General features: G+C 41.1%; 1 protein-coding gene across 5 annotated transcripts in view; it reads right to left on the bottom strand.

The window, feature by feature from the left end:
- Positions 1-14,560, bottom strand: part of LOC127418841 (AP-1 complex subunit sigma-2) — a 48,650-nt gene that overhangs the window by 26,022 nt on the left and 8,068 nt on the right. For all 5 annotated transcript variants that reach the window (XM_051659701.1, XM_051659699.1, XM_051659700.1 and 2 more), the window contains exons 3-4: positions 4,989-5,097; positions 3,616-3,753 (exon numbers count right to left, since the gene is read on the bottom strand). In XM_051659701.1, the coding sequence (XP_051515661.1) occupies positions 3,616-3,753; positions 4,989-5,097 (247 nt within the window). The remainder of the gene's footprint in view (positions 1-3,615; positions 3,754-4,988; positions 5,098-14,560) is intronic.

Below are 14,560 nucleotides of genomic sequence, written 5' to 3'. Positions count from 1 at the left end.
CAAGCAATTCGTCATACAAGAGCCAATTTGTTCTACAGTAGTACGTACATAATGCACGTTCTTGCGTTACCTTGGTGGTAACAAACCACCAGGCTTGGGGAGTAACGGAATACTTGTAATCAATTACAGTTACATAAAAAGCCAACGTATTCAGATTACAGTTACATTTGGTGAAAATTGGGATTACTAGCAGGATTAAAATTTTTTAATTTATAACAAAAACAAAACAAACAATCCTCCTGACATAAAATGATAAAGACCGCTGCTTGCTTTAGTACAGAATACAGATATGATAAGATGTACAATTGAGATCACATCTGGTTCTCTCTTGTGACTCTAGCTCCACTTACTGTCGCATGCACAATTAATACATTTGCACATATACAGTCAGAGTGCAGGGTCCGCCATGATATGGCACCCCTGGAGCAGATAGGGTCAAGAGCCTTGCTCAAGGGCCCAACAGTGGCATGTTGGCAGTGCTGGGGCTTGAATCCCCGACCTTCTGATCAGCAACCCAGAGCCTTAACCGCTGAGCCACCACTGCCCCCCAAATAACAGCTGTCTCACATCAACACAGTGCTTTTGAGGTCAAACGAGGTCAACCATTAAAAGGGCTGTTTCATCGCAATGGCGACTGGAGAAATATTATAATTTTTATGGAAATTCCAACATTCTTGTCTCTTCAATGGAGAAAAGGGAAACAACATTACAGTTCAGTGCAATTTACCTTCCAGCTGTGAAGATGCAGTGATTTTCCAAGGACTCGATACATAATTTAAAGAAGCATTTAAAGGTAAGACCCACACGAAAATTATGTTAGCTAGGATAGCTAAAATGAGTCATAAGTGTTCCCTGATTTCGCCGTCCGACCATCAATCGTTTTCGCGGGAGCAGGAATAGAAGCGGAGAAACGACCACTCCCCCCGGCGAATGGCCAGTATTCACATACACGAGACCCCTACTGTCGAAACTTTTGTGTGACTTCTCATTTCCATCTTAACATCAGTTGAAACTCTAAAATTGTTCTCTGAAATGAGTTCATGTTGTAATGACAACAGTAATTGGGACAGCATTTCTTTTTTTATTTGTTAAAAAAATCCAGATTGTACACATGAATACCAAATAATTTGAAAATGTTAATAAGTTCTTAGGGGAAAGTGCAATGGATCATTTATCTGATTTTGATACTTATTATAAATGTACGTAAAGAAGTTCAAAAGTATGGGTGAGGGAGAAAGTGGCAAATGTAACATTTGAAAACTCATAGAAAGTAGGAATATGTAAATCAAGACACACTAAAAAGGTTTGAATCTATTTTGATCTATTCTTTAAAACAAGATATTTTTTAAAATATTTTCTTATTATTTTCTTTATTTTTTTTGTGAAAATCCTCCTTAAATATAAACATAGAATCACCCATAAACATTAGCTGGTGATGTTTGACTGTGGATCATGAGCAACCAGAGGACAGACACTGGAGGCATTAATAATAATAATGATGATGATGATGATGATGATGATGATGATAGCCTGTGATCTACCTATTGCAGTCGGAAGTTAATGAATGGTCAGTGCTAATTAGCCTACATGCTAACTGCACTACATGGCAGAATTTAACTTTGTGGTGTTTTTGAATCTGAGGTATATCCTGTCATATTTTGTTTAATGTTAACCAAGTCATAATTCAGTGCATCTGTTCTAACTGTATTTGCTTGATGAGAAAATAAACCATTTTCTGTAACAGATCAGCTGATTTGGTTGCTGAGTTTTTAACATATTCTGTTTTCCTAATAAGGAGGCACTGTCGCTGTTTTTCATTTTTTTTCTTATATATAATAATAGCTACATTACTCAAACATGGTTTGTTTGCATTCAGAAGGCATGATTAAATGTCTTTGAGAACATATTGCTTTTCTCTTTATTCACATATGCAATCTTGAGGAAATCAAAAAGTAACAAAGTAATATGATTACATTATTTTCTTATTGAGGTAACTGGATTAAGTTAGTGATTACATGTTTACTAAGTAATCAGTATTTGTAATAGATTACATTTTAAAAGTAACCCTCCCAACCCTGCAAACCACAATACTCAAGAGGGCGATAGAGTTACCTTCAGAAGTCTGTGCCATTAAACCAGATGTTGACTAACTTGACTAACTAACACGCCATGACAATAGTTGACCTGAAAGAGAACAACTGATAGAAGAATTTAAACTAATTTCCACTATAACGCCCCTAGTGGCAACGCTGAAATTAGAATGCATACTCGCGTCACGATACGAGTTGCAGTCTGACAACTTTCCAAAAACATAGTCTACGCGAGTACGTGAACACAAACGTTTCTAAATACGCAAGCTTTTCATCGTGTTTTGGAATGTGTGAAAATGCAAGTACGAATTGCTTTCTCAGCATTACCACTAAAGGAAAACCGATATATCGGTTTTAGCAATTAATCGGTGCCGATAGTTGCTTTTTGGCACTATCGGTTATCTGCAAAAATATGGCGATAGTTGCTGATATTTTTCCCCCTAATTTTTTATTCCTTATCAATAAACCTCATCTGGTGACATATACACATACAAAACACTTCATTTGATGAATATATCTGCTATAAAAAGCATAATTTGGTAAATATTTACATACAGAGCATTGTAACGAAGCCAAGTCTCTGTAACTTCAAAATAAGTCAAGTCAAAATAAGTCATGTGCATATTTCGGTTTGTTTATACTTAAAAGTCCTGCATTATGCACCAAATCATAATTTTTCTGGTTATTATTGGGATTTTGGTTGCACAATATACTGCTTTTGGGGTTTTATTAATTCATTCTTGTAGCCTCAATGTCTGTGCCCGTCATAGTAAGGAAAGACTACATTCATAGCTATAATCAGTTATAGGTCTTTTCCACAAACTAAGTTATCAGTATCGGCAAAATCCACTATCGGTCGACCTCTAGTTACATTTACATTACATTTATGCATTTGGCAGACACTTTTATCCAAAGCGACTTACAGTGTACTTAATACCCCCGGAGCAACCTGGAGTTAAGTGCCTTGCTCAAGGACGCAATGGTGGTGGCTGTTGGGATCGAACCAGCAACCAAGATTACCAGTTATGTGCTTTAGCCCACTACGCCACCACCACAAGTTACCACAAGAGGCTAGTTAGTTTAACTCGACATGCTTATAGCTAGCTATCTGAATAATAACACGTCAAATTAATTGGCACAAATGTTTTGAAGGTAACTCTATTGCCTCCTTGAGTACTGAGGTTTGTTACCACCACAGTAACGCATGTACGCAAGTATGTAAAGCAGGGATGTGCGGTTGCAATGCATTTGTCAAGCACTCACATCTGCGTTCATGTAATTGTATAGAGAATGTTCCTGGTATAACATGTACAGAACGTTACGTCACTCAAATTTGACTCGGTTTCCTTCAGTTCAAACAAGCTCCTCCACACAAAATTCCATTTAAATCTTCAGCTTTCACATTTCCTTGGAGTCTTTTTCAATCAGCACTATTAAAATCAAATCAGAGTTCTCCAGAGTTCTCTAAATCAAAGATCTCTGCATGAATGGCAGTTAAACTCGACATGAAGTTGATCATGCTCACCTCCTGCAGGAGATCGGCCTGCTCGATGGCTTTCAGAACGTTCTTCTTCGACGTCTCCTGAGCTTCTCCTCCCAGCAGGAACTCGTCCAGGATGAAATAGGCCTTCTCAAAGTTAAAGATGATATCCAGCTCGCACACCTGAGTTGGGGAAGAAATCGTGTTTAACAGCCTATAACACACATATACCTCATTAAGACTCTCTCAAATATACACGCACACGGTATATCGGAGGAGACTTGATACGACGGTGGTAGGTCTGATCACTGACAATGATGAAACGGCCTACAGAGAGGAGGTGCTCACTCTGATACGCTGGTGTCAGGAGCACAACCTCTCCCTCAACGTCAGCAAGACAAAGGAGCTTGTGGTGGACATCAGGAGAAAAGACAGAGAACACAGTCCCATCACCATCAATGGAGCACCGGTGAAGAGAGTCAGCAGCTTCAAGTTCCTCGGTGTCCACATCACTGAGGAACTCACATGGTCCGTCCACACTGAGGCCGTTGTGAAGAAGGCTCATCAGCACCTCTTCTTCCCGAGAAGGCTGAGGAAGTTTGGAATGAACCGCCACATCCTCACACAGTTCTACACCAGCACTGTAGAGAGCATCCTGACTGGCTGCATCACTACCTGGTACAGCAATAGCACCACCCACAACCGCAAAGCCCTGCAAAGTGTGGTGCGTACTGCCAGACACATCATCGGAGGTGAGCTTCCCTCCCTGCAGGACATATATACCAGGCGGTGTGTGAAAAAAGCTCGGAGGATCATCAGAGACTCCAGCCACCCAAGCCATGGGCTGCTCTCACTGCTACCATCAGGCAGGCGGTATCGCAGCATCAGGACCTGCACCAGCTGACTTCATGACAGCTTCTTCCCCCAAGCAATCAGACTTCTGAACTCTTGATCTCTCACGATCAATATACATCAGCATTGCACTTAATTAATCTTATTATCTCACACTGGACTGTCATAAATTATATTATATTCTCTCTTAACAACACACTGGCAACTGACTATCAACCGACAGCCTGAATGTCAATACAGTAAAATACAACCTACTGTATATTTTATATATACTATATATACTTTTTTTTATTGTATAATGTGTATTCTATATTGTGTGTATGTGTATTCTATATTGTGTGTATTGTATACTGTACATTGTATTATTATTTGTATATTGTGTTGTGTGTAATTATGTGTATATTAGATATGTAAATTGTGATGTGTAAATCTGTTTATTGTAATTGGTATATGTCTCATCTCTGTTACGACTGCTATGTTGCTCGGAACTGCACCCAAGACTTTCACCCACTATAGCACTTGTGTATATGGTTGTGTGACAATAAAAAAAGTGAAGTGAGACTTACACTGCCGAAGTATTTGTCAAGCAGCTCGACATATCGATGGATGATCTCCAAGGTGATCAGCTCGTTGTCTTGATCTTCAATGGCACAGCAGAAATACAGACTGGCGTATCTATGACAACATAAACAACAGCTGCTGTTTTAATACACAATCATTAACTGAATCAAATTTATTCTATACTTTTATTAAGTAGTCAACCGATGGCTTTTCATATATAATATTATACAAATTATTATTCTTTATACACCAACTGTCCTAGTGGATTATTGTCCTATGAATGTGTGTTTTAATAAGATTATGTGCTAATTTTTTCTGTTAACACTTCATTTATTTGTACACTCTTCTCACACACAATCTCTGGATGCTGAGCGAATGGTTTTCTCTGTAATACAGTATTGCTGTGTTCAGCAGAGAGGATGTTGATTCGTTTAGTCTTCAGGACGGCCGTTCGTCACTGTGTCTCACACAGTTTGTGTGTGGGTGTGTGTGAGTCTGATAGTGTGAATGAGAATTATCTGCACTGATTCTTGTGTCATGTCTACCATTAGATTAGAGAAAAAGCAAAATTTCCTCAACATTTTCCAATCTAGTGACAATCACTAGAATGTTCTTTATACAAAATGTACCATTTCAATTTATCTTCGTTTTATTTTCAAATCAAAATTATGACATTATCACTGACTAACTGTTCTCAGACTATAACATTTCAAATTAGGGATGTGAATTGTAACGAAATACAGTAACAGTTCTAGATTCATTTCGAGTTGGACATGACAGAAGTCATAACTTCCAGGGCTGCATTTCCTAAAAGCATCGCAACCTTAAGTTGACCGTAGAGACCACTGGCACCAATGGTTTCTACGATCTACTTACTGTAAGCTTATGATGCTTTTGGGAAACACAGCCCAGGTCAGTGAGATTAATTCAGTAATTTCTCCCACTAGCACTAATGTGTTTTTGATTCAATAAAAAGAATCGGCTCATTAGCATCATACGATTTTGACTTCTGATACAAATTAATACAAACTGTCATATGAGTATTGGCAGGACACTGGTCGTGCTGTGTGTTTTGCACTGTAGATTCAAAAGAACCGGCTCAATAGAGTAATTCATTCAGGAATTGAATTTGTCTTGTAGCGCTGTATTCCGAGCTGTAGATTCAAAAGAACCAGTTTAATAGTGTAATTGGTTTGGGAATTGGACTACACTGGCCACGGCATGTTTTTCGCACTTTAAAAGAAACAGCTCATATTAGTCAACAGTTCGGGAATCAGACTACACTTGTAGCGCTGTGTGTTTTATGCTGTAGATTCAAAACAACCAGTTGAATAGAGTTATTCGTTCAGGAATCAGACTTGTAGCTCTGTGATTCGAGCTGTAGATTCAATAGAACCAGTTCAATAGTGTCATTGGTTTGTGAATTGGACTACACTGGTCACGACATGTTTTGCGCTGTAGATTCAAAAGAACCGATTCAATAGAGTCATTCTTTCGGGAATTGTACTACACTGGTCGTGCTGTGTTTCAAGCAGTATATTCAAAAGAGCCAGTTCAATAATGTCACTGGTTTGGGAAATGGACTACACTGGCCACGACGTGTGTTTCATGCTCTAGATTTAAAAGAACCAGTGCTAAAGAAATTATTAATTCAATATATTATTGTAATTTTTATATTGCATATTTCTGCATGTTATTTTCATGTTTAATAAAGTAAGTTTCATCCCCATCATTATTGAATCCTCGTTTTATTTTATTTTTAGTTAACAATGTTATTGTATGAATTGCATAGACTATGGTGGCAAATCAATGGCAATAATCCGCGCGCATTATTGACGCTCACACACGCGATATATTTAAGCCACGCGAGAAAAAATATCGCAAGCCAAAAGGCTCACAATATGTTACAGACTAATCGCATTTGGTTGCACAAATACGCGCGTTATCTGCGGCGTTTTCCTAATAGTATAATGAGTCCCACCCGCTGATTTCCACAGCCAATAAGTTTGAACTGTTCCCACCCAATCAACAATGAACTGAGTCAGACCAGACTCATTATGCTATTAGGAAAACGCCGCAAATAACGCGCGTATTTGTGCAACCAAAATGCCGTTTTAGTCTATAGCGTATTGTGATCCTTTTGGCTTGCCATCGAAAAAGGAAGAACTCGCGCGCACGAAACAAACTCTCGCACTTGAAGAAACCTCTGCCGCGCAAGCAAAATCATTCTTCAAAATTTGCTCGAGCGAACACTTTTAATTTTGTTTGTTGTGGGGCGGGCACTTGATGTTTTGTCTGTAACCTTAAATAGCATTGGTTATTCCCTTTTCCAGGAAGTTAGTTGTGACTGGCTCCCTTTTATTTCGAAGAACCATAACAAACTCACCTGTTCTTTGCGAGAGACAAGGCTTCATCAAGGGACACTGCACGTGAGTCATTATTACTTTATTTGTTGCTAATTCTTCATATAATAACAGGGCTGATGTAATGTTATATAATGAATGTAAGTACTGTGTATCTTTGCCAGACAATTTAAAAACATTAAGTTGACCTGCTAATTGTTGCATTCCTGTGATGTAACTATAGAACTTTAAGTTATTTATATATAATATAACATACAATCTAACTTGTGTCATTGCAGTTGTAAGACACTTTATAATTAAATGAAAGGTTGTGAGCCCAGGAAAATAAATCATAGCCTTAGTAACAGGAGGATGCAACGTGTCTGCGTCAACATTGGTAACTTTAAACCACTGATTTGAAGTTGCTATATGGTGACTGTCTTTAGTTTGCATAATGTATATCACTTTAGATTTTTAAAAAAAAGAAAAAAAAAGTAAATTAGTGTACATATAAATAAGCATGCAATATAAACATTTTAGAGAAAGCATTTTTTATTATCAGCCTAGATATTACTGTCTTGTCAATATGAGTGGTTGATTGTTTTATTATGCTTTCCCTCCCTTGTACAAGGGTTCCTACCTACACGTCACCCACAGCTATGCTTTTAGGCCTAAACTGTGCCTAAATTGTAGTTAATAGCTGTAGTTTACTACACCAGGGGCATTTTAGACTTCTTCACAGGATACTTTTCAGATGACACTTTTTAGATCATTGCTGTCATACAAATGCATAGCCAGCAGCCATATCACCCTGTAGCTCAAGACTGGTTGCAACTGAAGCTAAGCAGGGCTGAGCCTGGTCAGTACCTGGATGGGAGACCTCCTGGGGAAAACTAAGGTTGCTGCTGGAAGAGGTATTAGGGAGTCCAGCAGGGGGTGCTCACCCTGCAGACTGTGTGGGTCCTAATGCCCCAGTATAGTGATGGGGACACTATACTGTAAAAAGGCACCGTTGTTCAGATGAGACATTAAACTGAGGTCCTGACTCTCTGTGGTCATTAAACATCCCAGGGCACTTCTTGTAATGAGTAGGGGTGTAACTATGGTGTCCTGGCTAAATGCTCCCCATTGACCATTCTCAATCATGGCCTCCTGATAATCCCCCTCCATTAACTGTCTCTATAACTCTCCTCTCCACCAATGTGTGGTGAGCGTACTGGTGCACTATCCAGGTGTATGCTGCACACTGGTGGTGGTTGAGGAGAGTCCCCTGTTCACTGTGTAAAGTGCTTTGAGTGTAGTGTCAGAAAAGTGCTATATAAATGTAATGTTCATTCATTCAAATGTAGATGATTTAACTCTAAATGTGAGGAAACATAAACCACCTCAGAAAAATAATTTGTTGTTTTTTTAACACATTTTCCAAGACTCAAAAAATTCAATTTCACACTATTTTAAATACTGTTTTTATTTTTAATCTTAAAGTTTCTCCCATGAAAATACCGTAAAAGATATGACCATTTATTTCAAGGTCTGTGGCCTTCTCACAGTATGCCACGATGCTAGATAAAGATGGTTAAGTAATGCCAGAGCTTTTATTCCAAGTCACTTGACCTGAGTAATTGCAGATCTCTTTTGAATATTTTTGTAAGATATTTGGCCCACTTACAGTCCCTCCCCCCAGCCTCTCAAATATCTGTTGCCCCCATAGGAAAAAAACAAAAAAACATTTAAGGGTTAAGATCACTAGGTGATCACTTATTACTTTGTAATGTTTGTTGCTTGTTTCAATTATATTTTGTTCTTTATTCTGCAGCACATTCTGAAGCGCTATCTTTTGGAGCAACTTCTCTGTGAGAGAGCACTTTTGAGAACTCCACTTGACCTGGATGACAAGGAGTTTGTGGGTCGCCAGCAGCTGTATCTCTTGACCGGCTCTCACTGAACCTGCCTTTCATCGGAAGAAACAACTCAAGACTGTTTAAAAAAAACTGAAGCCCTTGTGGCCTTATACTACACATAAAGCAATAAAACAATATTATTGTGGTCAATGATAATTATGAAATTTCAGTGTGATACAGAAGTGCAATACTTAATTCAATGACATGCTACTCAACACGATTTACTTTCCAATCTGAGATATTGAACTTGAGTCATTAGCGAGAGCACTGTGTAAAAGGGAAACAACATGCCTAGCAGGCTCCTGCAACTTGGCCTAACATGCATGAAAAGGGAAACCATTTGTGACGAGGCAGACGAGAAATGAGGATCTAAATGCAGCTTTAATGAAAAACAAAAGATGAACAAAGTAAAACGAAACAAAAACATGGGAAACCAGGCACAGAACATGACAACACATGTAAAGACTGACAAAGAAACCAGGGGAAACAAGGGCTTAAATACACATGGGCAAACAAGGAAACGAGGAACACCTGGGGAAAATCAGGGGAAAATCAATCAGAAAATGAAACTACAAAAAGGACTACAAACTAACAGGAAACAGGAACTAAACAAGAATTAACATAAAAGTCAACACAAAAACAAGGAATATGTGACAGAGCCCCCCTTTTAAGGAGTGAATTCCAGATGCTCCAAAAAACAAAAACAAATTGTTCATGGAGTGTGGGGAAAAAGAGGTAGTTCAGGGGGGCACAAGGGGCAAGGGGAGCAGAGGAACAAGGAAAAGACAGGGAGGCTTGAAACCAAGGTGGAGCCGAAGGGATGGAGAGCCAGAGCGATGCTGCAGGCTTGGAGGATCAAGTAGACCAGACCAGATCAGGTGGATGACCAGGAGACCAGGGAGACCAGGACAGATCAGGCAGATGGCCAGGAGACCACGGAGACCAGAGCAGATCAGAGCGGATGGCCAGGAGACCAGGGCAGATCAGGCGGATGGCCAGGAGACCAGGGCAGATCAGGCGGATGGCCAGGAGACCAGGGCAGATCAGGCGGATGGCCAGGAGACCAGGGCAGATCAGGCAGACGGCCAGGAGACCAGGGCAGATCAGGGCAGATCAGGGCAGATCCGGCGGACGGGCAGGAGACCAGGGCAGATCAGGGCAGATCAGGCGGATGGCCAGGGGACCAGGGAGACTAGGGCAGATCAGGCGGACGGCCAGGAGACCAGGGCAGATCAGGCGGACAGCCAGGAGACCAGGGCAGATCAGGCGGACGGCCAGGAGACCAGGGAGATGACCTCAAGGTGGGGACTGGGTCAGGAGTCCTGGGAGGCGGCCGCAGGGCCGAGACAGGGTCAGGAGGCCTGCGAAGTGGCCGCAGGGCCGAGACAAGGTCAGGCAGTTGAGCCACTGTAGGAGGAGTCTCTGGGGGAGTGGGCGGAGCCGCTGGAGGAATATTCTCTGGGGGAGCGGGTGGAGCCGCTGGAGGAATAGTCTCTGGGGGAGTGGGTGGAGCTGTTGGAGGAATAGTCTCTGGGGGAGGGGGCAGAGCCATGGAAGACTCTGGGGGTGGAGCCGTGGCAGGCTCGAGGGGCGAAGCCGTGGAAGGAGGAGCCATGGGAGGCTCGAGACAAAGAGTCCTGGATGAATGAGAAACGACCTCCGTGGTCACGAACATGGGAAGAGACTCGGGAATGACCTCTGTGGTCGTGGGCATGGGCAGAGACTCAGAAACGACCTCCGTGGTCATGTACATGGGATGAGACTTGGGAACGACCTTTGTAGTCGTGGGCATGGGCGAGGACTCGGGAACAACCTCCATGGTCGTGAACATGGGCAGAGACTCGGGAACGATCTCTGTGGTCGTGGGCATTTTCGGACACTCGGGAATGACCTCCGTGCTTGTGTACACGGGAAGAGACTTGGGAACAACCTCTGTGGTCGTGGGCATGAGCGAAGACTCGGGGACGACCTCCATTGTCGTAGGCATGAGCGAAGACTCGGGAATGACCTCTGTAGTCGTGGGCATGAGCGAAGACTCAGGAACGACCTCCATAGTCATGGGCATGGGCAGAGACTTGGGAACGACCTCTGTGGTCGTGGGCATGAGCGAAGACTCAGGAACGACCTCCATAGTCATGGGCATGGGCAGAGACTTGGGAACGACCTCTGTGGTCGTGGGTATGGGCGGAGACTCAGGAACGACCTCCGTGGTCATGTACACGGGAAGAGACTTGGGAACGACCTCTGTGGTCGTGGGAATGAGCGAAGACTCGGGGATGACCTCCGCAGTCGTAGGCATGAGCGAATACTCAGGAATGACCTCCGTAGTCATGGGCATGAGCGAAGACTCGGGAATGACCTCTGTGGTCGTGGGCATGGGCGGAGACTCGGGAATGACCTCCATGGTCGTGTACATGGGAAGAGACTTGGGAACAAACTACGTGGTCGTGGGCAAGACCGGAGACCGGTGATTACCGGAGTTTGTATTGCATGCGCAGGAGATTTCGTGCGCGCGAGGGTTTAAAACAAGCATACGAGTTCTTCCTTTTCCCTCGCATGGCTTTAATCTATCACGCGTGCGAGAGTCAATAACGCGCGGATTATTGGCATTGATTTGCCGCCATAATAGACGTACTTTTGTAGTATTATGGTGTACTTGCATTATCAACTGAGGCTGTACAATATAATATAAAATAATAAAGTGTTCATTGGACTCATTTCAGCCATTTCACAAGTTTTGCCTCTTAAATTGATAAGTGTAGTACAAAACAAACATTAATAGTAGATAAAACACTTGAATAATCATATTATTGAGTGATTGCGGAGAGTCCCCTGTTCTCTATGTAAAAGCGCTTTGAGTGTAGTGTCAGAAAAGCGCTATAAGTGTAAAATTCATTCATTCAATATATGTAAATACAAGTGTTGTTTATCTTTATCAAAGCAAGTACTATTTCAGTTTTAAATATTAAATAGAATAACATAATATCAACACAAAAATAGCACGTTATATCTCCCGGTCATGATCACACACAGGCGATGTCCAGATAAGCTCAAATCATGAGATTCATCCGATAGAAGCTCAGTGCCGAAACACAACTGAAGTAAAGTGTTCTTATGCAAATTGCTTGCAGTTTTAAGTTTCAACCACAGATGTCACTAGAGAGCACAAAGTTACGTAGTGCAGCTTTAAGTTAGACAGACATACACATATGTATATACAGGTAATTACTGCTACTTTTTACAAGTTTATTTTAAGAATAGACTTCTCTTGTAAGGTTTCACAACTCTGTCCCTGCTTTGTCAACACTATCAGACATAAGAAAACATTCATAAAATCAGGTAATATGAAAGTAATATAAAACATTTTCAAACACTGCCAGCGTGCCATCTGAGGTTTTTTTACCCAAACATATAGTATACGCGTCCTCCACACTCCCTGCTTAACAATGCTAATGCTGTGTTTGGGCAAGCACTTACAGAGACTGAGGGGAATCAATCTGGAAGAAAACCAAAACCTGATCACAAACCAGACTAAGAGGATAAGAAACAGAGGAGCTTCTGTAGACCTGAGGTCACGAGAGGTCACATTCATTACGACTGCAGACAGTCTGTTCATCATTCTTCTCTCTTCTGTCTCACTCCATATGCCTTTTTCAGTTTCAGTGTGCTTTACTGGCATGACAAATAACTAAATTTGGATTGCTTTAGTGTGTGCAGGCTAGCTGCGTTCAATGTAATTAACGAAAATTAAATACAAATAAAATAAAAATGCAATAAAAAAAAAATGCAATAAAAATTATTTAAAAAAAAATAAAAAAAGTATTATACTATTGTGTATATATTCTGGATAAACTCATTGGGGTTTGACTATGTGTATGTGATTATGCATTCCTGCTTTCAAACACGATGATCTTAAAAACCCCAGTAGGTTTCTGGAGATCACGGCTAAATTCCTCACGAAATTAAGGACAAAATGAATGTACAGTACAGAAGACCCTTGAAGTGTTTCTCTGGAGCTCTGCTGCTGGATATGAAACAAGCTAAAGGATAAATTAAACGTGCACTCACAGCCCTAACACTACAGAACACAAACAATACACGAGCCACAGCGTACTAATAATAACCTGCTCATTTCAGCTATGCCATAAAACACAATAAAATATCTTACAGTGTAATAAATCTATCTGCCAACAGAATATGAGTTTGCATTCCACTCTTGTTCTCTGGCACACACACATTTGGTGTAAAATAGGGCCATGATACCTCAAATCATGCGGCTTGTTGAGGTGAGCTGTGATATTACTTTACTAAGAGATCAGACTTACAAGTTTCGCCTAGCAGACGATAAAACAAACGAAAAATTCCATAGACTTACATTGAAGGAGGGACCCAAGTCATATCTAGAGACCAGAATATCTTGCGGGTGAACCCTTTTGACTTGGGCCAGTAAGTGATCACCTAGCAACCACCCAAAACACCCTAGCAACTGCATAGCAACATGCTAAAACCCATTCAGAACACGCATTAGCAAGCACCCGCTAGCATTGCAGCTGCTAGTTTTGCACTTGCAAACCAATAATTACACTGTTCGCACAGGTGGGCTGTTTATGGGTCACTGCGTGTGTGTGTGTGTGTGTGTGTGTGTGTTGTTTCTCAGGTCACCATGTCTGGCCCTCTTCCGCTACCATGGAAACAACATCATCTCAACACTCCCATCGACTGAACGTTCGCTTTCATTGGGATCACACACACTTTCATGAGGAATCTCAGAGAGAATGTCATGTCTCAGACAGAGCAGCAATTAATGCTACATTGGTGGTTCAGTTTTAAAAATGTCTGAAAACGACCCTGTTTGCCCCCAACATTCTCATTCCAGAGAAGAAAAAAACAGGTCCCATTCATCAAAGCTTTCAGTGTGCGCCTGGGGCACATTCAAATTCCTAAAGGAATAAGTATCCCTGTTAAATATTTTGCGCCCGTAAACCAGCTTTGCATGTGAATACTTTAATAATTCCGGCTTAATGCGAATGTCAGCATTAATGAAAAGTCCTTTAATACTTTAAATTCAACGTGAAATCAAAAGTGACATTTAATACACATTCTTGGTCTTATTGTGAAAGATTCATCTGTGCATTTTATTGACTTAGTAACAACCTGGTCTGATAGAATCACGTTATTCTACCTACATTTTTTCGAAATGGTTTTTATGTGGCTCGTTGTACATATCGTGGCAGTTTCATTGTGCGCTACAACAGCAATGACTTTCATTCACTTTCACACAAATCACAAATATAACGTCAGAATATCAGTTTATAAACACGTACTTTTCGACTT

The sequence above is a fragment of the Myxocyprinus asiaticus genome, chromosome 28 (assembly GCF_019703515.2).
Source record: "Myxocyprinus asiaticus isolate MX2 ecotype Aquarium Trade chromosome 28, UBuf_Myxa_2, whole genome shotgun sequence".
NCBI classification, from domain to species: Eukaryota; Metazoa; Chordata; class Actinopteri; order Cypriniformes; family Catostomidae; genus Myxocyprinus; species Myxocyprinus asiaticus.
This window is presented reverse-complemented; position numbering and strand designations above follow the sequence as displayed.